Here is a 25,864-nt window from a genome sequence, read left to right as displayed (position 1 = left end):
TTACTGGCACCCAACTTCCTCTGCTCATGAGCCCAACAGCCAGGGTTGCCTGCATTCCAGAGCGCCGCCTCCTGCTTTGCCAGATTCTGAGGACTAGCTCTAGTATCACCCAAAAGTACAGAGCAGCAGCACTACAGCCCCACTAAAGGCTGACCCTGAAAGGCAGTACTAAAGGAAAATCTTCCCAGCGGCAGAACTTAAGGCAGTATATTGGCCGATTTCTGGGTCTGGAGTGAGAGTTGACAAGACGCACGCATACACACAGATTCATGAAAGTTGCCTATGGCTTGGCTGGATGGTCAAAAATGTGGGAGGAACCAGAGTGGTAACAAGGAAACCTGGGACAGGGTATACGGACAGACCTCTCTGAAAGGACCGTGTCCCATGTGAACCCCTACCAAAGCTGATCCACTAGAAATAAGGTGGCCAAAATCACGCACTCTAAAGATACCTGTCACTTTTCCTAGCTACCTCAGCGCTTACTCAGTGGGCCCATTCAAAAATGTTCATGACAGCAGGGTAAAGCTATGCGCGGGCTCAGAATAAGAACTTCCCCTTACCAAGGCTGACCCAGCTAACATTACTGCTGGGCCTCATCTCCTGAAAGCAGAAATCAACACTGAGCATCCAATATGGCCCCACTCCTTAGAGGAGACCAGCCAGCCGTGCTGTAATGGGTCCTCTTCTATCACAAAATCGTCAAAGACTCATCCTCACCAGAAAACACTCGTGTTTTGGTATGGATCTGCTAGTTAGGCTTCTGCTGGCAGCGCCATCAGAAGCTTTGAGTCAGTACAGGAGTAACACAGCTGTCAGGGTATACAGCCACCTAGGCACGATTATACAGGAGAGGTGTTTTTTCTTTTTTTTTTTTTAGGATTAACAACACGCTTTATCAGTAGTCACGGCCTCCACACAATGTAGTTTCTAAACAAGAAAGGCATCTCACTGCAGAGGAAGTGCAACGATGGAAGCATGTCCTCGCAATCGACTGGTCCCATCACACACCACATCGCTCAGAAGCAGCTGATCTACGTGAAAAGTGGAATCGCATACCGAAAACTCAGTTATAGGGCCAAATGGGAGACAACTCTTGGAAAGGAATTCTGTCTCATAGGTCAAGGTATACGCTTTGAGTCAGAAAGCCTTCCATGGTTCTGTCTCCCCACAGCCAGAATATATGGGTCTAATAACTGACGGGTGGGCTAGGCGTGATGTCTCACACCTGTAATCCCAACACTTGGGAGGCCAAGGTGGGAGGATCATTTGAGGTCAGGAGTTCGTGACCAGCCTGGCCAAAATACCCCATCTCTACTAAAACACAAAAAATTAGCTGGGTGTGGTGACACATGCCTGTAATCCCAGCTACTTGGGAGGCTGAGGCAGGAAAATGCCTTGAACTGGGAAGGAAGAGGTTGCAGCAAGCCAAGATCGTGCCACTGCACTCCAGCCTGGGCAACAGAGCAAGACTCTGTCTCAAAAAAAAATAAAAAATAAAAATAAATAAATAAATAAATAAATAACAAAGAATTGATGGGTGAAGGTGAAGTTAGCTCCACTGACAAAGGTTTGCTTCCATTCCCAAAAACTTAGAGCTTGCTGGTCCAGAGATCTTCTTAATCCCTAATGGAAAATGCTTCCCCCAGGGGGCACAGTTACGGTTCTAATACACTGGAACAGGAGATTTCCACTTAGCCATTTTGGGCTTCATGTACCACTAAACCAAGATGGAGGGAGGCGGGGAGGGAGGAAGGAAGGAAGGAAGGAAGGAAAAAAAGAAAAAGAAACACTACTCTTCTGGGTGGAGTAGTTAATCTCAATTATCAAAGGAAAACGGTGTGGCACTGCTAGACAATTGAGGCAAGGAGGATGAAGTGATGAAGTGTAGAATTTCCAAGTACTTCAACCACAACTGGACAAAGGCAGGACAACAGAGGGCTTGGACTCTGGGCGAATGAAGATTTGGAGCACTCCTCCCTGGTATAAAACCCAGAGCAGCTGAGGTTCAAGTGGACGGCAGCGAAAATATGGAATTAGTCACTGAAGAAGTAAACCATGGATATCCACTACAACCTCAAGACCAATGACAGAAACAAGAAATGTAGTTTTGCACGTTTTCTCTGTGCTCGTTATATGTATGTGTCTGTTTATATCATGTGTTTATTTAAATGAACCATTTACTTCTTCTCACTTTTATTTTATATACACATTATTAGAGGTTAAATTTATAGTTTTGTCCTTAGGAAACAGAATAGTTAGAATGTGACTAAATTTGTGGAGTAATTGATATGCCAGCGGTGGGAATACAAAGGACTACTGGAACTGTGCATCTTCTCAATTTGGGGCTGGGCGAGGACTTCTTCCCTCGTATCTTCTTAGGTAGGAATACAGACTTGTTTAATTATTACATTCCTATGTGTTTAGAAGAATGCATGTGGATGGTAAGGAATCAAAGAGTGAAATATGCCAGTTAGCTATTTATTTATCTCAATACCCTCATCGCCGTTGTCCTAGTTAAAACTTCCCTTCCCTATGTAGCTGTTTCTTTTTTTTTGAGACGGAGTTTTGCTCTTGTTACCCAGGCTGGAGTGCAATGGTACGATCTCGGTTCACCGCAACCTCCACCTCCTGGGTTCAAGCAATTCTCCTGCCTCAGCCTCCTGAGTAGCTGGGATTACAGGCACGCGCCACCATGCCCAGCTAATTTTTTGTATTTTTAGTAGGGACGGGGTTTCACCATATTGACCAGGATGGTCTCGATCTCTTGACCTCGTGAAGCTGTTTCTTATATAGCCTGCTTGCTCCTCACCTCACTGGCCCTAAACCCAACACATCTCACAGCAGCTGACTACAATAAAACTTAGTGACCAACACCAGAGTCATATAAATAAGACCTTCCCTTTGCGCAACCAATTCACAACCCCCAAAGGAAGGCCTGAGGGATAACGTCCATGGACCTTAACAAAGACATGGCCCACAGGTCCTCTCTCATTCCTAGCCCACAGGTTGAGCGCCCGGCTGTCTCTGGACTTCATTAGCCCTCGAGAGCAGCCTCCTGTCTTGGAGATCTGTGAGCAGGAGGACGCTTCTGACATTTCATGTGTTTCTCTGTATCTTGCCTGCCCAACACACTGGAATATAACTCTCCTCCCCGTCCCGGTAGGGCTAAAATTTGCAGCCACTCTCCAGAGAGAGAGAGAGAGACCCCCTAGACCAAAACAGAGGAAAATATACTCAGTGGCAGTGAACAGGGTGTGTGGTCACAACCCGAGGGACACAACGCAAGGCCTTCAGATTGCTCTTGGCCTGCTTACTACCTGGCCTGCCCGCACGGCCGACGCCACATGGGAGGGCTCCATGGCCCACTGGGGTGCCTCTCTGCTGCTGTGCATTGCTGCCTGTTGTCTTTGTGGAGCGCTGCCAAAACTCCCCTCCCTAACCTGGGTGGGTCCTCCATAGTCCAAGCGCTCCCTGGGACTTACCAACTGCTAGCCTTAAGAGGGCAGGAGGGGCATTAGAGTGACTATCCGAGGCTGTTGTCACTTCCCCAATAGGAGCTGTTGGGCTGGAGGAAACCAATGTATTCCCCAGGCCTCACTCTGGCACGGTGAGCTTGCCACTGAGAGGCAGAGGCGGTATCCAGGGAGGCCTGGACTTCCCAACATGACAACAGGAGTGGCTCCTTCACTGGGGAGATGACAAGGCTGCCACCAGGGTCTGCTATCCCCATGAGGCTGCCTTCCCTTGCATCTCTTGCTCTACGCCCCTACCCTGACAAAGTCAACTGGACACCCTAGACAGAGAGGCCGCTGCCTACAAACTGGGCAGACAGGACGCACAAATGGAGGCCAGAGATCAAAACGGGGGCCACTCGGGACTGCCAGGAACTTGTCAGGTAAACATCCAAAGACAAAGGAAAAAATAGTTTAGCCACCTGGAGATACAAGCCATTCTAAAGAATTTACTTAAGAGAAAAAAAGAGAGGGAAAAAGACTGATAAGATGAGGTCTGGACTTCCCAGTCCTCTACTGCCCAGAACCACCGGGCCCCTTACCCCCTCCTTTTCCTCTTATCAACCAGAGACAGAAACTAAGAACCCTTCAGACAGTTAAAAGCCTAAGACTCCCCCCCCAAAAAAAAAGAAAAAAAAAAAAGGAAAAAAGGCTTGGGCTTTAGGAGGTTACAAGTTAAAGAAAAAAAAAAGAGGAATTTTTTGAACTTTAAGTACTAAGCAAATGCCAGGTCTAACAAATATAATCCTGCTGGCCCTGGATTACTTAATGATTTAAACCAGACAGTGAGACATGGGGAAAAAAATAAAAGGTAATTAGATTTTAACTAACACTTGCTAAAATGTACCAATTAACACAACTGCATAGCCCTACTCAATCTGGGGCTCAAATTACACTTACACCTGGGGATCCTAGTACATTTAAACATTGTGCTCCCTAAAATCTTAAAAGAGTAACTAAATACAGGAGGGAGAAAAAAGGTACGGCCAGGTGAGGTAGCTCACCCCTGTAATCCCAACACTTTGGGAGGCCAAGGCGGGTGGATCACGGGGTCACAAGTTCAAGATATGCCTGGCCAAGATGGTGAAACCCCATTTCTACTAAAATACACAAATTAGCTGAGCATGGTGGTGGGTGTCTGTAATCCCAGCTACTCGGGAGTCTGAGGCAGAGAACTATTTGAACCTGGGAGGTAGAGGCTGCAGTGAGCCAAGATCACACCACTGCACTCCATCATGGGCAACAACACGAGACTGTCTCAGAAAAAAAAAAAAAAAGGTACGCCTCATTTTAACTGTAGCCTTGCTTAAATTTCCCATAGTCATAGTACCCACTGCCCTAAAATATTCCCTATTAGGCACAAATATGCTAACATAATAAATAACAAATTAAAATTAAAGTGAGACTTTCACACTTAAAAATTGGCTTGATAAAATGGGACCCCATGGATAATCAGTTAAGATACTTCACAAGGCCCAATGTAAGTTACAATAGGTTCTCAAAGATTAAAACAACTATAAAACCTAATTAATGATGGGATAATTATTCTTACTGCTTCTCCTTTTGACAGCCCAATTGTGCCTGCTCTTAAATCTGAAAACAGAAAAAAGTGCACCTCATGCTGGATTACTACAGCCTTCACATTGTGGTCCCACCCATAAGGCACTGACATCCAATACTATTAAAAATACTGATTCTATTCAATAAACAACAAATAACTATTGTGTTTTTAATTATAAATTTGGCCATGTTTTTCTCTCTTTTTTTTTTTTTTTCCTTAGATGGAGTCTTGCTCGGTTGCCCAGGCTGGAGTGCAATGGTGTGATCTCGGCTCACTGCAACCTCTGCCTCCCAGGGTTCAAGCAATTCTCCTGCCTCAGCCTCCCGAGTAGCTGAGATTACAGGTGCGTGCCACCATGCCCAGCTAATTTTTCTTTTCTTTTCTTTTCTTTTTTTTTAGTAGAGACAGGGTTTCACCATGTTGGCCAGGCTGGTCTCAAACTCCTAACCTCAAGTGATCCGTCCCCCTCAGCCTCTCAAAGTGCTGGGATTACAGATGTGAGCCACTGCACCCAGCCTGGCCAACATGTCCTGTTCAGGGCCTATTTCAACAGCCTCTCAGCTGCAGCTCGCCTCTCCCTCTGATGGGATACAACACACCTCTTCCAGGCTACCCAACAGATCCGTCATCATGTAAGATCTTTGCAAACGAGATCTTAACAACATCCACCTTCTCCAGGAACATGGGCATGCGCTGCATTGGTAACACCCTTCTCCAAGGAAACTCTTGACACGCTCATTAAGGGAAGATAATTCCAATCTTTTAGTAATTTTTGGGATCTGGTGGCAATATTTCTGATTTACAAGTTACACTTATAAATTAAAATCAACAAGTGCTCCTATTAATGCCTAGAATTAAAAAAAAGAAACAGAAAAAAAACCTCCTGCCGGGCGCGATGGCTCACGCCTGTAATCCCAGCACTTTGGGAGGCCGAAGCGGGTGGATCACGAGGTCAAGAGATCGAGACCATCCTGGTCAACATGGTGAAACCCCGTCTCTACTAAAAATACAAAAAATTAGCTGGGCATGGTGGCGCGTGCCTGTAATCCCAGCTACTCGGGAGGCTGAGGCAGGAGAATTGCCTGAACCCAGGAGGCGGAGGTTGCGGTGAGCCGAGATCACGCCATTGCACTCTAGCCTGGGTAACAAGAGCAAAACTCCGTCTCAAAAAAAAAATCTCCTAAAACAACCTTCATGATAGAAAAACTGACAACTTTTTAAATGCCTGCTGCAGTATCTGGACCACTTATGATCGTCATTAGCTGCCCCAGGGCCTCTAGTGAGAGACACTGCCCCCGCTGACTTCCTGTTATTCCCCAGTAAAACAAGTGACTGGCCATCTATTGGGCTCCCCTGGAAACAGAGGATCTCATGGACCTGAGCCTGTGATCCTCCTACCCAGCTGCTCACTGTGCTTTTGGGTCATGGAAACAACACCCCACAAACTCTGTGTGGCCACTGAGGCCTCCTTAAGCCAGGATGAAGCCAATCTCAGGCCCTTGGGTCTAATCCACCTGCAGGAGGCTGTGGCTTCCCCTGTCCTCAGTCAGCTGCCTGACGCCAGGGTGCTGAAGGAGGTCACCCCTCTCTTCCCCAGGTCCCCTGACCATCTGGAAAGCCCTTGGGATTAACTAAGTGAACAGTAATGGGAGTTCACAGACTGTGCAAAGGCCACTGCTGGCCATCGTAAGTGATGGAGCTCAGCGGAATGCTGTTCCCTTCCATCCCTTAGCCAGGATGTCCCTAATAAAGGACAGGATCCAAGAAAGCCTGGCCAAACTTTGGGGAGCTGTTTCAGCAATGGATACCCAGGTCAACAAACAGTCCTATCTTCTTCACAGTTACGATAAACTATTGGGTCATTACCTAAAAACTGTCCCTTTCAAGATAAGAAAACAAACAAACAAAAAAAACCCTGGGAATCTCTTGTCTGAAAAATACCCAAAATATAAGGCAAAATCCCATCTCTCTCCATATACTAAAGGCCACAATACAAGGCCTTGCCGGGACACTACTTATTCTCTTCAGAATTACAGACATTATTTGTAACCAAGATGTATGTTTCACTTCTTTTCTGTCAATTTAATTTTTTTTTAAAGAGGCAGGGTCTCGCTATGTTGCCCAGGCTGGTCTCAAACTCCTGGGCTCAAGCGATCCTTCCACTTTGGCCTCCCAAACTGCTGGGATTACAGGGGTGAGCCACTGTGCCCAGCCCATGTTTCCCTTCTTAAAATGCACAATGCTAGCCCCTTGAAAAATGTATTCAATAAAACTTTCATTTCCCTAATAGGTCTCAGATAAATGGTTTCACTGAAAAACAGAAAAATGTCCTCAAATAACTACTTTTCAAATTCCAGTCCATCAAATAAGCTCCTGAAATTCTCTATCATGCTCTAGGGCTTAACTTATTTCCAATCTTGCCCCCATCCCACAAGGGTTGAAGGTCAAATCGAGGGTGCATAGTCTCCTGGGACTTATTAATCTTAGATCGTCCCAGAGGCCCGCGGCTGCTCATATGATAGGGAACCCATCTGAACCTAAACTTCCGCCAGAAGAAACAAAGACACACTGTCAGGTACAGCTACACATCATTCTATTAATTGTTCATCTTACTGTTACTGGTTTGGGTGCTTCGTTGGTGTACAACCTAGAGGGCCACATCTACTTCAGTGCGTATCCACTTTAAAAGGATACCCCAGTGAGTGACATCTTAGATGACTGTCCTAGCCCAAAATATCACCGCTGGAAATGACATTGCCTCGAGCAACACAGCCCCAACCCACGACTCTGATGTTGGAGAGGACTTCACCATTGCACTCAAACCTCCACACAGCGATGCCCGGGGACTGCCTCTCCTAAAGCACATATGGACACAGAACATTTTTTTTCTTCCTGAACTGTCTGCTTAGCCCAAGATCCTGGCAGAGTACTTGCTTTCTGCTCATAGGTGCACACCCACACACCTATACCTGAAGGAAAATCTGGTAGGAGTTACTATAATTAATGGAGATTACTGTTTTCCCCAAGAGGCACCTGCCTCTAGGCAGTCAACTCCTTAACCTGACAGAGGGGACCACCTATTCCCTGACGCCTTCTACTACCCCTCCCACTTTCTCTCTCGACCTCCAGCCTTGCCTGTCCAACCACAACCACTCCTGCCCCTTGGTTACACATGATACCTCCAACCTTTACATATACTTTCCTAAATCATCAGCTCATACCCTCCAACATAACAGCCCAACATCCATTTGTTTTTTGAGATAGAGTCTCACTCTGTCACGAGGCTGTAGTGCAGTGGCATTATCTCAGCTCACTGCGATCTCTGCCACCTGGTCTCAAGCGATTCTCGTGCCTTGGCCTCCCGAGTAGCTGGGATTACAGGCAGGTGCCACCACACCCCGCTAATTTTTGTATTTTTAGTAGAGACAAGGTTTAACCATGTTGGCCAGGATGGTCTCGATCCCCTGACCTCATGATCAGCCTCCCAAGGTGCTGGGATTACAGGTGTGAGCCACTGCGCCTGGCCCCTACATCCATTTTTAGGCCTGACATAAGTTATGTGGAACCCAGTCGGATCCCATCACCTTTGGCTTACTTAAAACTTCCCCTACCTGTGTGTTGTTTGTGACATAGCCTACGTGTTCCTCACCTTACTGACCGACCCCAAACACAACACACCCCACAGCTGCTGACGATAATGAAACCTACTGGCCAACACCAGTCATGTAAATCAGTACTCCCCACTGCTCAGGTCTAGCCAATCCACAACCACGCTGGGAAAGCCCGAGGGATGAGGCCCATGGACCGTAACAAAGGCACAGTCCCTGCTGGGCGCGGTGGCTCATGCCTGTAATCCCAGCACTTTGGGAGGCCAAGGTGGGTGGATCGCCTGAGGTCAGAAGTTCGAGACCAGCCTGGCCAACATAGTGAAACCCCGTCTCTACGAAAATTACAAAAAATCAGCCAGGCGTGGTGGCACGTGCCTGTAATCCCAGCTACTTGGGAGGCTGAGGCAGGAGAATCACCTGGGAAGTGGAGGTTGCAGTGAGCCGAGATGGCGCCATTGCACTGCAGTCTGGGTAACAAGAGCGAGACTCTGTCTCCAAAACAAAAAATAAAAAACAAAGGCATAGTCCCACAGGTCCTCTCTGTCTCATTCCCCACCCATTGGTTAACACCTGGCTGTCTCCTGACTTCCCGTCAGGACCTCAAGGGCAACCCTCTTCTCACGGATCTGTGAGTAATAAAATGCTTCTGCTACTTGCTGTGTGCTGCCTTCTCTGTATCTAACCTGCCCAACACACCAGAACATCTCTCCTCTTGGTCGGGACAGGGCTAGAATTTATAGCCACTCTCCAGTGACAGAGACCACAGGATTGAATTAAAGAAACACACAAAAAGGGGACATGGAATAGACACTCAACAAGGGAGGGTCACTTGCTGGATACAACTGTGGCATGGCGGTCAGCAGTGTGGGTGTGAGGGCAGTGGAGGGTGCTCTGTCCATGCCATGTGCCCAGAACACAGTCTTAAGATGCCATAAAACCCTGGCCCAGTCACCACCACCCTGTGGCCTTTCTAACAAGGACGCCACATGCTCAAAGGACTCTCACTAGCAGAGGCACCCTCTGCACATGTGCCAGCAGGCTTGGTGGCTTGTGTCCCTCATGACATAGACACTGCACATGCCAGGATGCATGCTGCTGCATCACCTGTCCCCCAGAGGTTTGTTCCCAAAGGCCTCCAAATGTGAACACTGAAGTCCCAGGCCTTGCAAACCAAGTGGCATGCACAGCTGCCCATTACCATCAATGTGAGTGCGCCCCAGAGGTGTCTGTCACAGCACTTCCAGGGCAGACAGGAAGCAACTTCAAGCCTCACAGCTACAGTGGCGTCCTGACTCCCCCTACAGACTGACCCACCCATTGCAGCTGGCCTTTGCCTTGGAACATTGCTTCAATCTTGGCTATGAACTATGACCAACTGCAGCCTGACTAACCCAGAAAACTTCACCACCCAATGGGTTACAGCCAAACCGTGGCCAAATACTCTAATAGGACCCCAGAGATTCACACCCCTGGATAACACCCTTCTGTTGAGTGTATGCAAGACTTCTGACCTGTTTCTAACAGAAGAATAAGCAAAAATGAAGAGACTGCAGATATAATAGAGGTCTCAAGTCAGTTGGGTTTTTTGGATTTTTGTTTTTTTTTTTTAGACAGGATCTCACTCTGCTTGCCCAGGCTGGAGTGCAGTAGCGCAATCTTAGCTCACTGCAGCCTCCATCTCCCTGGTTCAAGCAATTCTCCTGCCTCAGTCTGTGAAGTACCTGGAATTACAGGTACCTGCCACCATGCCTGGCTAATTTCTGTATTTTTTTAGTAGAGACAGAGTTTCACCATGTTGGCCAAGCTGGTCTTGGAACTCCTGACCTCAAGTGATTCACCCACCTCGGCCTCCTGAAGTGTTGGGACTACAGGTGTGAGCCACTGCGCCTGGCCTACTTTTATCTTGATACACATGTTGCACACGTGACTGTTGTTGTAGGGCATTAAGTGTGTGCCAACAGTTGTTGAAATTGGTTTTCCAATATACTCTCCAAAAAGCAGCATATGCACATCCTCAGACACTTCATATCAGAACCCTCAACTATGATTTCACTATGTGCGGCTAGCTCACTGGAACCCCTGAGTGGCAGAGAAAATGTATACAATTTAAGTCTTCACTTAAAGTCATCAACACGTTCTTGGAAACTGAGACTTTAAGAGAAATGACATACAACGAGCCAATTTTTTCACATGCTAATTGATATAAGAGAGTTAAGTTTTACAACATATTTCTGGTCACAAAAACATCACCAAACTTCTAAATAAAGACCCCAAACACTTCTAATATTAAATATTGAAAAAAAGTGAGCTACATATACATTTAAGAAAGACTAATAAAATAGGATATTGCTGGGTGCAGTGGCTCACGCCTGTAATCCCAGCACTTTGGGAGGCTGAGGCGAGAGGATCACCTGAGGTCAGGAGTTCAAGACCAGCCCAACCAACATGGAGGAAACTGCGCCTCTACTAAAATACAAAATTAGGTGGATATCATTGTGGGTTCCTGTAATCCTAGCTACTTGGGAGGCTGAGGCAGGAGAATCACTTGAACCTGGGAGGCGGAGGTTGCAGTGAGCCAAAATCGTGCCATTGCACTCCAGCCTGGGCAGCAAGAGTGAAACTCCAACTCAAACAAAAAAAAACAGAATATTTATCCAGTTTTTGGTGAATCAGTGTGTGATGGCAGTTAACAGTGATGGGTTAAATCAAGGAATGCTTCCAAAGCAAAACCTGTAAGGACCACCTCCTACCACCAAGAAGCTCAAAAAGCAAACAGTAACGAATGGGGCAAGCTTGCTAAGTGGTATCATTTATTGTGGTACATTTGTATCACTATCAAATGTTTTAGGAATTTTTAGTTTACAATATTTTGTATCGATTCATTCATTCTCCAATCCGCTTATTCCAGTTGCAGGATGAAAATGGCCAGAGCTCATACTAACAGTGAGGGCACAAGGTGGGAATCAACCCTGAACAGGATGCCATTCCAGGGTAGGCAGCACTCTCTCAAACTCTTTCACACATACACACATTCATAGTGGGACAATTTAGACACGCAGATTAAGCTGACATGTGCATCACTAGGATGTGGGAAGAAACCAGAGTACCCAGAGAAAACCCGTGCAGACACGGGAAGAACGTGCAGAAGCCACAGAGTGGCCCTGCTGGAAATCGATTTTCTTCCCTCATTGACATTATAATTAACAGACATTATTCTAAGATCTGTTGTATTTCCAGGCCATATGGCCCCTTCACAGTTTTTTGGCAGCCCACATTGGCAGGTGAGCTTTCTGCTCATTTACTCATATGCAGTGTATCAACCCAACCCCCAGATAGGTAAGTGTCTATAAGGAGTCACACAGAGTGCTTAGTCTGGATACTCCTTCAGGGAAGCAAAGGACTAGGTAGAAGGAGCCCAAAAGTGAACTTAAAAAAAAAAAACACTGAAAGAGGTTTTGTCTCTCTGTTTATTAATATACACATTTCCTAAGACTGATAATCAACATCAGTTAATTTTCATGGAGAGCTTATTTTTCAATGCTCTGCCACTGATTCTCATTAATCCCTTCTGCTTCTCCTATTTTCCCTTGATTTACATCATTTGTCAGATATCACTTACTTTGGCCGAGCAAAGTGGCTCACACCTGCAATCCCAGCACTTTGGGAGGCTGAGGTGAGCAGATCACTTAAGGTCAGAAGTCTGAGACCAGCCTGGCCAACATGGTGAAACCATCGCTACAAAAAAATATATATATACAAAAATTAGCCAGGCGTGGTGGCACATGCTTATAATCTCAGCTACTAGGGTGGCTGAGGGAGGAGGATGGCTTGAAAACCCAGGAGGCAGAGGTTACAGTGAGATGAGATAGTTCCACTGCACTGGAGCCTGGGCAACAGCAAAACTGTCTCAAAACAAAACAAAACAAAACAAAGACATCACTTGCTTTTTCCTGTCAGTCATATATTGAAGATTAAATTATCCTATCACATTATTTCCCCAACCAAAGAAAGAATATTGACTAGGTCAAACCTGGGAGTAATTTTTGATGTGTGATGCGTTCCTCTCTCTCACCCTAGAAATTGAGTCAGCCAATTCACAGAACGCTTTACCCAGCTCTTATTTCCTTCCCCTTCACCATAGCTAAATCATACCATATTTTTGTTCTCAGCTTGAATATCACTCGTTTTAGCATTGCCTATTCCACAGAAAGACAGAGAAAATAATTCTGCTCTCTACTTTACTTACAGACCCCCATCCATTTGTAATACACTTATTTGCTTGGTTACACGACAGCCTCCTCCAGTAGTTTACAACCTCTCTAAGAGCAGCCCTACGTTGAATTTTTTCACTGTGCCTTAATCAACCATTCAGACACTCATCCATTTACAGGATATACCAAGAAATGAAGGATACATTTAAACACAGCACAGAATACAATCAGAACTACCAAAATGTATAACTTTCTTAAAGCACGAGTGATTTGGCAAAAAAAGACAGCATAACAAATAAACAGCGACTGCTAGTTGTAAAGAGACTAAAAAGTCGCAAAGAGACTAAAAGACATGAACAACTGCAATATATAATACTTGGCTACATATTCACGGCCGCGGTGGCTCACACCTGTAATCCCAGCACTTTGGGAGGCCAAGGCGGGCGGATCATGAGGTCAGGAGTTCCAGACCGGCCTGGCCAACACGGTGAAACCCCGTTTCTACTAAAAAGATACAAAAAAATTAGCCGGGCGTGGTGGCGGGCGCCTGTAATCCCAACTACTTGGGAGGCTGAGGCAGAAGAATCGCTTGAACCCAGGAGGCAGAGGATGCCGTGAGCCGAGTTCGCGCCAATGCACTCCAGACTACGCAACAAGGCAAGACTCTGTCTCAAAAACAAAAGAAAACACAACACTTGGGTACATATTAGACACCAAAACAATCAAAAGCATATATTGGTACAAAGTGGAGAACTGTACCTTTTTACACAGGGTACATATTAATAACATTTTTAATTTTCTTGGTTCAAATCATAGTATTATGGTTTTAAAAGGACATGTCTTTATCTATAGGACACGTATTCCCAGGCATTTAAACCTTAAGTGTCATGCCTGCAATGTTCAACTTACTTCAAAGCCTCCATTCTTTCTTCCTATACGCCCGTTTTGAAGCTCTGGGGGGAGGTACAAGCCTAGGAAGTTCATATGAAAAGAATAGCTAAATATTCTTGCTTTTCTTCAGCAGAAAGACTTGCGGTTTAATAACGTTTATAATCACAGAGAAATAAACACACCCCAGATACCTAAAAGTAGCTTTATGTTTCTACCTGAAGCAGCGTCAAAAATAAATATAGGATGCGCAAACACATTCTTAGATGAAACGTTTCTTTGCAAAAACAGGAGGAAGAAACCCCCGAAACCAACTTTCACCCCAGTGCTCACCAGCACGCGCCGGACTCGCCAAGTCCAGGAGATGGGGGGACTAAGGACCACAATCAACTCGAACGGCGAAAATTCGTTGTTTCAGGGAAAAAAAAAAAAGTCACAAAGATTGCTTTGGAGGAGGATGAAGCGGCAATCTCCGTGTTTGCAAAAATCGTGAGGAAGCGCCCTTATGACAGATCTCGAAAGCGCTCCTGGCCCAGGGCCGTCGCAGTGACAGCTCCAGTGGCATTCGAGACCTGGCGGCCCCGGCGGACCAAGCGGAGCGGGCAAGGCCTCTCTAAGGTGGCCCCTCGGCGGCCTGGGCCAAACTGCTACTTTCACCACCACTTCCGCCGCTGATTCCTAAAGGTTATCCGGCCTCGCCACAGCAGTATTAAGTCCGAAGACCACCAGAAAGAAAACGGGTTTGGCAGCGCGGAGAAAGCGCCGGAAGAGACAGCGGCGCTCGGCTGATGTCATCACTTCCGCTTCCAGCCCCTGCCCAGAGGAGCACTCGGGGGCTGCAACCTCCGCCAAGCTGAACATCCTCAGGCAGAGAAATTCTGGTTAACTCCCCCGTGCTCACCAGCACGCGTGGGTACGGAGAGGCCTTGGAGTCGGCTCAGCTTAGGGAATAGAGGCCAAAATGGTCCCACAGCACAAGGTTGAGGTTAGAACCAAGCCTGCGGATGGGGCCCATACCTAGGGTGGGGTCGGTGGTGCTGCAAGGTTAAAGGTGGGGGCTCCTCCACGGGATGCTCATAATGTTCACAAAAGCTTTTCTTCTCGCCTCCTCCGACGTTCCTAGCACCCTTTAAATGATTCTTCCGTTGATAAATCTGTAAGTCCATGATCTAGTCTAGCTCCTCCATTGATTCGATGTAGTCTTTTTTTTTGTTGAGACAGGGTCTCACCGTGTCATCCAGGCTGGCGATCACGGCTCACTGCTGCCTCAAACTCCTGGGCTCAAGCGATCCTCCCGCCTAGGCCTCCCCAGAGGCTGAGATTACAGGCGTACATCACAGCGCCGGGCCCAATTCAACTTTAGGCCTCTATTTCCCCATATTTCATTGATCTGGACGCCATTCTAAAGTCAAATAGTTGATTCCTTTGTGTTTTCGACTACTGATACTTTTTGTAAATTTTTTTCTTTGAATAATGTATTGTTTTCTGATATCTTACCGCGAGTTCCAGGGTCCTCCCATACTGCTTTATAAAATAGCTCTAATATCAGGCATTCATTTATGCAGGAGTGATTCTGGTTTCTCCAGAAATCATTTTTGCTGTGGTTTGTAGTGGGTGGCCTTTGTGGTTAATAAATTTTTCATCTAAAGGAGTTTCTTTTTTAAGTTTCCTGTCTTGCATTAAGAAGTCTCCATAAACTCCATGTTACATACAGATTTCCTAATTTTCTTCTGCAGCATATTACTTTAAAAACATTGAAATCTTTCATGCTCATGGAATGTGTTTCAGCATGTAGTGTGGAATAGTGGATGCAATATTTTTTTCCTCTGGAAAGATGGCCAATTATTGTAGTACCACATATTGATAAACTGTCCTTGACTTACTGATTTGAAATTCCATGTTCATTAAACTATAAATTCCTATGTATACCTGTATGTGATTCTAGACTCTATGTCAGTAATATGCTTACTTATGCCAGTATCAGGATCATAATCTTTTCATTCCATTGGTTTTATATCAACTTTTAATATTCTGCCGGGCGCTGTGGCTCACGCCTGTAATCCCAGCACTTTGGGAGGCCGAGGCGGGTGGATCACGAGGTCGTGAGATCGAGACCATCCTGGTCAACATGGTGAAACCCCGTCTCTACTAAAAATACAAAAAATTAGCTGGGCACGGTGGTGCGTGCCTGTAATCCCAGCTACTCAGGAGGCTGAGGCAGGAGAATTGCCTGAACCCAGGAGGCGGAGGTTGCGGTGAGCCGAGATCACGCCATTGCACTCCAGCCTGGGTAACAAGAGCGAAACTCCGTCTCAAAAAAAAAGAAAAAAAAAAAACTTTTAATATTCCATGTTTAAAAAAAAATAGCTGTGTGTGTGTGTTTTTGAGACAGAGTTCCTCTGTCACCCAGGCTGGAATATAGTGGCACAATCTCTGCTTACTGCAACCTCCTCCTCTTGGGTTCAACCAATTCTCCTGTCTCAGCCTCCCGAGTAGCTGGTTGTACAGGCACGCGCCACCATACCCAGATAATTCTTGTGTTGTTTTTTAGTAGAGATGGGGTTTCGCCATGTTGGCCAGGCTGGTCTCAAACTCCTGACCTCAGGTGATCCACCCACCTCGGTCTCCCAAAGTGCTGGGATTACAGGTGTGAGCTACCACACCTGGTGGTAACTGTTTTTTGTATCTTACTACCCTAAATGCTTAATAGACTAATATTAAAGTTTTATGCTCCCAATGATGTAGCTATTATCATGAATTTCCCTTTTGGTTTTTAGACCACCTTTATTGAGATATAATTCACATATAACACAGTTCACGCAAAGCTATATAGTTCAATATTTTTTAGTACATTCACAGTGTTGTTCAAACATAATTTTAGAACATTTTCATCACCCTAAAAGAAATCTTTGAATGGGAAAACCCATTTACCTTTTTTCTTTTTTGAGATGGGAGTCTCACGCTGTCACCAGGCTGGAGTGCAGTGGCGTGATCTCGGCTCACATATCCCAAACCTCAGCAACACACAATTTACCCATGTTACAAATATGCACATGTATGCCCTGAACCTAAAAGTCAGAAAAAATAATGTACTATGCTGAAAGCAAAAATTAAAAATAAAAATTAACAAAATAGAACACTATGGACTAAACTGTGTATACTCTCCTTCCCCTACAATGTTCATATCTTGGTGCCCCAACTCCTAAGGTGTTTATATTTGCATATGGGGGATTCTGGAGGTAATCAGGGTTGGATGAAATCATGAGGATGAGGCTCTCATGATAGTATTAGTGCCTTATAAAGAAGAGACACAAGAGAGTTTGATGGGCGGGGCGCGGTGGCTCACGCCTGTAATCCCAGCACTTTGGGAGGCCGAGGCGGGTGGATCACGAGGTCAAGAGATCGAGACCATCCTGGTCAACATGGTGAAACCCCGTCTCTACTAAAAATACAAAAAATTAGCAGGGCATGGTGGCGCGCGTCTGTAGTCCCAGCTACTCAGGAGGCTGAGGCAGGAGAATTGCCTGAACCCAGGAGGCGGAGGTTGCGGTGAGCCGAGATCGTGCCATTGCACTCCAGCCTGGGTAACAAGAGCGAAACTCCGTCTCAACAAAAAAGAAAAGAGAATTTGATATATCTGTCAGTCAAAGAGGGGCAGCATAATGAGAGATAATGAGAAGGCAGTACTCTACAAGCCAAGAAGATGCCCTCACCAAAAACCAACTATGCTGGCACCCTGAAAACTTTTACAACCTCCATAACACTGAGAAAATTATCTTCTGTTGCTTAAACCATCCTATGACAATTTGCTATGGCAGTACAACTTGACTACTACAGAACACAAACCAAAAATATACTACAATAATCAAACCCTTTTTTTTTTAGAGAAATTAACAAAATTAAGTAAATTCTAGCAATATTAATGTTTTTCATAAAGGAGAAAAGACACAGAGAAGTATCAGGAAGTATGCACAGAGAGTATGCAAAATGTATGTAACAGCAAAAACCAGAAACACTTAAAATATCAGAAAATATAAACATTGAGTATAAATTTTGAAGTACAAAAAAGCCTATAAAAACAATTCTTGACAAAACACTTAAGAAGAAATTAGGAAAAAAAAAATTTTTAAGATGAAACTGGAAACCTTACTAGTGCCTACAAAATATAAAAATAATTGAATTCAATTATTCAAAGTCCATGCTTTGAATTTACTGCAAAACATAAAAATAATATCCCATAACAATGGCAACAAAAATCCAGATTCAGCTGATTCTGCCAGTGAATTATGACTGGTAAAACAATACTTGTAATAAGAAAGTACTGTACGAGTTAAGGAAAGGAGAAAATACTCCAATTTTCATACAAAAAAACAGGCAATGATAGACTAAGAAAAGAATTTTACATGCCAATGTAAATTTTTAAAAAATCTTTACATTATAGGTATATGAAATATTCAGGCAAACAAAAAGTTAATCCATTATACTAAAATTGCATTTTTCTGGAATTACAAGGATGGTATAACCTTGGAATGTCAATCAGTTAACTTTCCGCATTTTTTAAAAACTCCTTTTATTTACTTACACTTTTAAATATTAGGTATTTATCGAGGGCAGGTATTTATCAAGGGCAGGTACAGTCAGTCCTAGGTACTTGAATGTTCTGAGTAAACGAGATCACAAAGAGGAATCAAGCGAAAGTATTCAATAAATTCTTATGCCATTCATGGGAAAGACTCCCCAAACAATGAAAGGTAAAAAAAACTGACTTTTTAAAATGCTACAGCAACCAATACAGTGATTACTAAAGATGGAAAACATCTGCCATTAGGATTAAAAAGAAAAGTATGCTGCTTTTACTACTCGTAGTTTTTTTTTGTTTGTTTCTGTTTTTCTGAGACAGACTCTCGCTCTGTCCCCTAGGCTGCAATGCAATGGCGCAACCTAGGCTTACTGCAACCTCCGCCTCCCAGGTTCCAGCAGTTCTCCTGCCTCAGCCTCCTGAGTAGCTAGGATTACAGGCATGTGCCACCACACCCAGCTAATTTTTGTATATTTAATAGAAACAGGGTTTCACCATGTTGGCCAGGCTAGTCTTGAACTCCTGACCTCGTGATCTGCCCGCCTTGGCATCCCAAAGTGCTGGGATTACAGCCGTGAGCAACCTCGCCCAGCCAACTTCTAGTTCGTCTTTTCTGTCTACACAAGACATAAGTGACCGAAGAGAAGTGGAAAAATCAAACTGTCAGTTACAGATAATATGTATGCCTATGTGGAAAACCCCAAACAATACATAAAAACTAGAATCTTGGCTGGGCACAGTGGCTCACGGCTGTAATCCCAGCACTTTGGGAGCCTGAGGCAGGTGGATCATCAGGTCAAGAGATGGAGATCATCTGGCCAACATGGTGAAACCCCATCTCTACTAAAAATACAAAAAACAGCCAGGAGTGGCGGCAGGTGCCTGTAGTCCCAGCTACTTGGGAGGCTGAGCCTGAAGAATTGCTTGAACCCGGGAGGCAGAGGTTGCAGTGAGCTGAGATCGTGCCACTGCACTCCATGCACTCCAGCTTGGCAACAGAGCAAGGCTCCATCTCAAAACAACAACAACAACAACAACTAGAAATGTTAAAGAATGTTGAACAAAACTTCTAGTAAAATATAGTATATAAAGATCAAATGACTTTATTTTTGAGGCAGAGTCTCACTCTGTCACCCAGGCTGGAATGCAGTGGCACAGTCTCAGCTCACCACAACCTCTGCCTCCTGGGTTCAAGCAATTCTCCTGCCTCAGCCTCCTGAGTAGGTAGGATTATAGGCACTCGCCACCATGTCCAGCTAATTTTTGTATTTTTAGTAGAGACGGGGTTTCACCACGTTGGTCAGGCTGGTCTCAAACTCCAGACGTGATCCACCCACCTTGGCCTCCCAAAGTGCTGAGATTACAGAAGTGAGCCACCATGCCCAGCTCAAGTGACTATATAGTGACAATCAGAATCAGCTTCTGAAGCTAGGCAATGTATAGGCTATGAAACTAGGGTATCATTTCTTAGTGATATATCACTGCTAGTCCACGCACCAGGATGAGGCCAACCTGCAGTTTTGACCTCACCCATGACCCACAAGTGCTCATCCTCAGACAACTGTGAAAAAGTTTAGGGAGAACCTATAGGTCTTATTTGAGACAATCAGTATGGCATTTAAGGACAGTCTGTGAGGTGACAGAAGTCACACAAGGCAATTAAGACTAATCTGCATCTTTTGTGTCACTGGCAACAGTTAAAGGCAACAAAGATGGGCTAAATAATAACACTCATACCACAGGAGAACCACTCTAAAACCCGTTCCTCTCCATAAAAAAACATAACATGAAAACACACAGACCTCCTCGATTCAGTTTTTCTTTTTTTTTTTTTTTAGACAAGGCCTCACTCCTACCTCAGCCTCCTGAGTAGGTAGGATTCCAGGCACGTGCCGTCACACCAGCCTAATCTTTGCATTTTTTGTAGAGATGGGATTTCACCATGTTTGCCCAGGCTGGTCTTGAACTCTTGAACCCAAGTGATCTGCCCAATTTGGCCTCCCAAAGTACTGGGATTACAGGCATAAACCATGACACCCAGCCGATTCAGGATTGGCAAACTTACCTGAAGCTTTGGATTACCATTACACTGGTTGGATTAAGAACCACAGAATGCATCACCAAGCAACAAGAGCCTTAATGGCTGTACATGATATAACAGAAATATTTAAATTTGTACCAATCAGACTGGAACCTCGTTATGCAGCTTGTGTGTGTGTGTATCCCAGGGCCACATTCAGGAAGTGCCACTGATGGTATCAAGCACAGCAGAGTATCATGACCATCCATGTTCACAGGAGTTCTTCTGTTTTCATAGCACATGGGCAAAATGAAAATCCAGAAATGGGTCATACTGCCAATCATAGCAGTTAATTGAGTCAGGCATGTATGATTGCTTTGCCAAACGGTGCCATCAAAGACAACATTCGTGGTTCCCACCACCTCTCTGCACTGCCCGATAGTTACAGGAGTTCCAGCCTCTCCAGGTGAAGGGTTATGGGTCTCCCTCCATGGCCATGAAATCATAGTATCTTAAGCTACTTCTGTTATTTCAACCTTTCTCCATTGAGACCCTTCTTCAACCCTGACCATTTATCTGAGATCAAGTGTGAAAAGAGGAACAAGAGTATTTTTACATTGTAAAGCTGTATCATACCCTTTACCTTGGCCAATGTGAGCCACTATAGGTGGACCATGTCTAAGACCATGACAAAGCAAAAAGAGAATCTACACTGTTAGGACTATCTGAATCCTGAAGACCCACTTTAGGTCAGTAGTAACCCAGAGGATGTAGCAACTAGACTAGAGTGGTGTGGAGAAAGACATACCATGCCAGGGATGAGCAGAAGGGTATGAGAAACTTTCAAAATAGTTCTATAGGCCGGTGCGATGGCTCACACCTGTAATCCCAGCACTCTGGGAGGCTGAGGCAGGCAGGCCACCTGAGGTCTAGAGTTCAAGACCAGCCTGACCAACATGGTACTGTATTTTTGTACTAAAAATACAAAATTAGCCAGGCATGGGGGGGCATGCCTGTAATCCCAGCTACTCAGGAGGCTGAGGAAGGAGAATCACTTGAACTCGGGAGGCAGAGGTTGTGGTAAGCCAAGATCATAACATTGCACTCCAGCCTGGCCAACAAGAGCAAAACTTCATCTCAAAAAAAAAGATTAAAAAAAAATTAGTTCTATAGAACCACCTAGAAAGCCATGTCTCTGTCAGGTTTCAGTAAACAGAAAAGCAATTCTGATATTCCATACATGCTGTTTCTCCTAAGTGTGAATGCACCTCATTCACTAAAGGTTGAAGAATAATATAAAAAATTACTTTCCAACATTTATTACCTTCATGAAGTTTTTCTCCAATGTGAAATTGCAGGTGAACACCAAAGTATTTGGCAAGAATACTTCTGAACATATCTTATATCCAAAGGGTTTATCTCCATTGCAAGAACCCAAGGAAACATTGAAAGCTTTCTGTTTCTAACACGGTACAGCTTCAGGGTGAACTCTTACATAATGCATTGTCAGGGGATTCCAACGGTTCTCCCAGATGCCTTTAACTTTATGGAGCATCTTCAGAGTGTAAATTCTTCCCTATCTTTGAAGTGAACAGGGACAAATGAGCACTTTTGACACAATGCTTACATTGATAAGTTTTCTCACCAGTATGAATTACAATGTGACTATTAAGGCACATGGACTTCCAAAAGGATTTTCCTCATTCCTTACATAAAATAGGTTTCTCAGCCAGGTGCGGTGGCTCACACCTGTAATCCTAGCACTTTGGGAGGCCAAGGCAGGCAGATTACTTGAGGTCAGAAGTTTGATACCAGCCTGGTCAAAATGGTGAAACCCCATTTCTATTAAAAATGCAAAAATTAGCCAGGTGCAGTGGTGCACGCCTGTAATCCCAGCTACTTGGGACGCTGAGGTAGGAGAATCACTTGAACCCAGTGGGCAGAAGTTGCAATGAGCCAAGATTGCATCATTGCACTCCAGCCTGGGCTATGGAGCAAGACTTCATCTCAAAAAAAGGGGTTTCTCTCCAGGGTGTTTTTACATGTTCAGTAAGATGAGAACACCAGGTGCAGTGGCTCACGCCTGTAATCCCAGCATTTTAGGAGGTCGAAGCTGGTGATCACTTGAGGTCAGGAGTTAGAGACCAGCTTGGCCAACAGGGTGAAACCCTATCTCTACCAAAAATATAATAAATTAGGAGCCGGGCACAGTGGCTCATGCCTGTAATCCCAGCACTTTGGGAGGCTGAAGTGGGTGGATCACAAGGTCAGGAGATTGGGACCATCCTGGCCAACATGGTGAAACCTCGTCTCTACTAAAATACAAAAAATTAGCTGGGTGTGGTGGCGCACAACTGTAGTCCCAACTACTTAAGGAGGCTTAGGCAGGGGAATCGCTTGAACCTGGGAGGCAGAGGTTGCAGTAAGCTGAGATGGCGTCACTATACTCCAGCCTGGCAACAAAGTGAGGCTCCGTCTCAAAACAAAACAAAACAAATAATTAGCCAGGTGTGGTGGCACATGCCTGTAATCCCAGCTACTCGGGAGGCTGAGGCAGGAGAATCGCTTGAATCTGGGAGGCGGAGGTTGCGGTGAGCCTAGATCATGTCACTGCACTCCAGCCTGAGCAAGAGGGTGAAACTCCTTCTCCAAAAAAAAAATAAAGAAGAACTGTTTTCCCACATTCCTTACATTTACAGGGTTCCTCTCCAGTGGGACTCTGTACAAATCCAGAAAGATTCAAGAGTTCAGGCTTTCTCACATTCCTTACATTGATAGTGTTAGTCTCTCCTGTGAATTTTTACATGTTCGGTTAGGCTTGAGGAAACAGCAAGTTTTTCCACATTTTTCACATCCATAGGGCTTCTCTCTAGTGTGAGTTTTCAAATGTGCAATACGAGCTGATAAAGAAGCAAAGACTTTCCCACATTGGTCACATTCAAATGGTTTCTCTCCCATGAGTTCTTAAATGTTGAATATGTCCTGAGGATGTACGGAAGGCCTTCCCACATTCCTTACATTCATAGGGCTTCTCTCCAGTGTGAATTTGCACATGATTAGTAAGATCTGAATGAAAAGGGAAGGCTTTCCCACAGTTCTTACATTTATACGGTTTTATTTCAGTGTGAGTTTGTAAGCAATCATTAAAGCACAAGGAATTTCAAAAGGATTTTCCACACGTGTTAAATTCAGAAGTCTTCTCCGCAGCGTGAGATTTTAAGTGTTGAGTTAGTACACAAGACCTACTGTAAGCTTTTTCACAGGTATTACATTTATAGGGTTTATATCCAGTGTGAGTTCTTAAATAAGTTAGACTTGAGGAGGCAACAAAGGCTTTCCCACACTCCTTATGTTCATAGGGCCTGTCTCCAGTGTGTGTTCGTAAATGTTTATTAAGGTCTGAGCGTTCCGTGAAGGCTTTTCCACATTTCTTACATCCATAGGGCTTCTTCCCACTGTGTCTTCGTAAATGTCTAGTCAGGTATGAGCGCTCGGTGAAGGCCTTCCCACATTTCATACATTCATAGGGTTTCTCTTCAGTGTGAGTTCGTAAATGTTTGGTAAGATATGAGCACTTAGTGAAAGTTTTCCCACATTCCTTACATTGATAGGGTCGCATTTCTGTGTGAGTCCGCATGTGAATATGAAGACAGGCAGAAAAGGTAAATGGTTTCCCACATTTGTAACACTTAAAGGGTTTCTCTCCAGTGTGAGTTCTCAAATGAGCAAAAAGAGATGAGAAAGAAACAAAGACTTTCCCACACTGGTCACAATCAAAGAGTTTCTGTCCTGTGTTACTTCTTATATCGTCAATAATGCCTGAGGATGTACCAAAGGCCTTCACACATTTCTTATGCTCATATGGCTTCGCTCCATTATGAGTTCTCAAATGTCCAAAAAGAGATGGGTAAGAAATAAAGCCTTTCCCACAATAGTCACATTTAAGGGTTTTCTCTCGAGTGTGACATTTTATATGTTCAACAAGGCCTGCAGATGTACGAAAGGCTTTACCACATTCCTTACACCCATAGGGCTTCTCTCCAGTGTGAGTTCGTACATGTTCAAGAAAGCCTGACCGCACAGTGAAGGTTTTCCCACAGTGCTTACATTTATAAGGTTTTATCTCAAAGTGGGTTTGCATGTCATTATTAAGGTGGGCAGGGCATCTAAAATGTTCTCCACATTCCTTACATTCATAGGGGTTTTTAATAACGTGTGTTTCAACATTTACAGCATGGCTTGTGGAGTGAGTAAATGCTTCCCCACATTGCTTCCATTCATAGAGTTTTTCTCCACTCTGAGTTTTCCTGTGCGCTTCAAGGTGTGACTGATGAACAAAGACTTTCCCATAGTCAATGCATTCAAAGGATTTATCTTGTGTGCACTTTCTTTGGACCTGAACATTTAAAATCAGGCTGAAAGATCTTCCACGCTTACTGAACACAGAAACTTTCCTTATGGTAGAGGTTTTATTGTATAGAGAAAGGAGGTCTTTTGCATACTGAATACATTCAGACGTGTTTTCTCTATTTTGAGTAGTCATGTTTGTCTTAAGGCATGAATGTTTACAGAAGACTTCTCCACATTGCTTACAGTCATAGAGTTCCTCCCCATTTTGGTTTCTTGCCTGTTAATACAGGAATGGATAACGAAGGAAGCATTTTAGCAAACTTATTAATAGATATCACTCATCTAAGAAACATTATGGGCCGGGCACGGTGGCTCATGCCTGTAATCCCAGCACTTTGGGAGGCCAAGGTGGGCAGATCATGAGGTCAAGAGATCAAGACCATCCTGGCCAACATGGTGAAATCCTGTCTCTACTAAAAAATACAAAAATTAGCTGGGCATGGTAGTGCACGCCTGTAGCCCCAGCTACTCAGGAGGCTGAGGCAGAACTGCTTGAACCCAGGAGGCAGAGATTGCACCACTGCACTCCAGCCTGGCACCTGGCAACAGAGCAAGACTCTGTCTCAAAAAAACAAAAAAACATTATGATCATTATTTTTGTCACTGTTATAACATGCGTATAGTTCCTACCCTTTGGATTTCCTTCAACTTGAACAATGGAATCCTACTGTAAGAATCCTATGCCATCTGCTCTAATCGTGGAAAGATTCCTATAGCTTTTCATGAAGTTATTTTAAAAAGTCAAATGTCTAGTTATACATGTTGGAATGAACATTCATGGGAAGTCTTAAGTACCAAGCTTCACACTAGGTATGGGATATCTCTCCAGATATTTCTCCCAGTTGGGTGAGTGCCACTTCTCTCAAATATCTATCATTTCTGCTGATTTCTTTTTTTCACCCAGGCTGGAGTACAATGGCACCGTTTCAGCTCACTGAAACCTCCGCCTCCCAAGTTCAAGCAATTCTTCTGCCTCAGCCTCCTGAGTAGTTAGGACTACAGGCACGCCCCACTGTGCCCAACTAATTTTTGTATTTTTACTAGAGATGAGGTTTCACCATATTGGCTAAGCTGG

General features: G+C 44.6%; 2 protein-coding genes across 5 annotated transcripts in view; both read right to left on the bottom strand.

Annotated features, from left to right (window-relative positions):
* The window catches only part of ZNF266 (zinc finger protein 266), a 68,531-nt gene extending 54,006 nt beyond the window's left edge, over nucleotides 1–14,525 (bottom strand). Inside the window, exon 1 of the mRNA XM_064381919.1 lies at nucleotides 14,114–14,525. The gene's annotated coding sequence lies outside the window, so the exon portion shown is untranslated. The remainder of the gene's footprint in view (nucleotides 1–14,113) is intronic.
* Nucleotides 14,526–16,538: 2,013 nt separating this feature from the next.
* Nucleotides 16,539–25,864, bottom strand: part of ZNF560 (zinc finger protein 560) — a 43,406-nt gene continuing 34,080 nt past the window's right edge. For all 4 annotated transcript variants that reach the window (XM_064381915.1, XM_064381916.1, XM_064381917.1 and 1 more), the window contains one exon: nucleotides 16,539–25,006. In XM_064381915.1, the coding sequence (XP_064237985.1) occupies nucleotides 23,540–25,006 (1,467 nt within the window). In that variant the 3' untranslated portion in view covers nucleotides 16,539–23,539. The remainder of the gene's footprint in view (nucleotides 25,007–25,864) is intronic.

Source organism: Aotus nancymaae, unplaced genomic scaffold (assembly GCF_030222135.1).
Source record: "Aotus nancymaae isolate 86718 unplaced genomic scaffold, 86718_ANA_hifiasm-v0.15.2.pri h1tg000028l, whole genome shotgun sequence".
Taxonomy (NCBI): domain Eukaryota; kingdom Metazoa; phylum Chordata; class Mammalia; order Primates; family Aotidae; genus Aotus; species Aotus nancymaae.
Note: the sequence above shows the minus strand (reverse complement) of the source record. Positions and strands in the feature narration are given on the sequence as shown.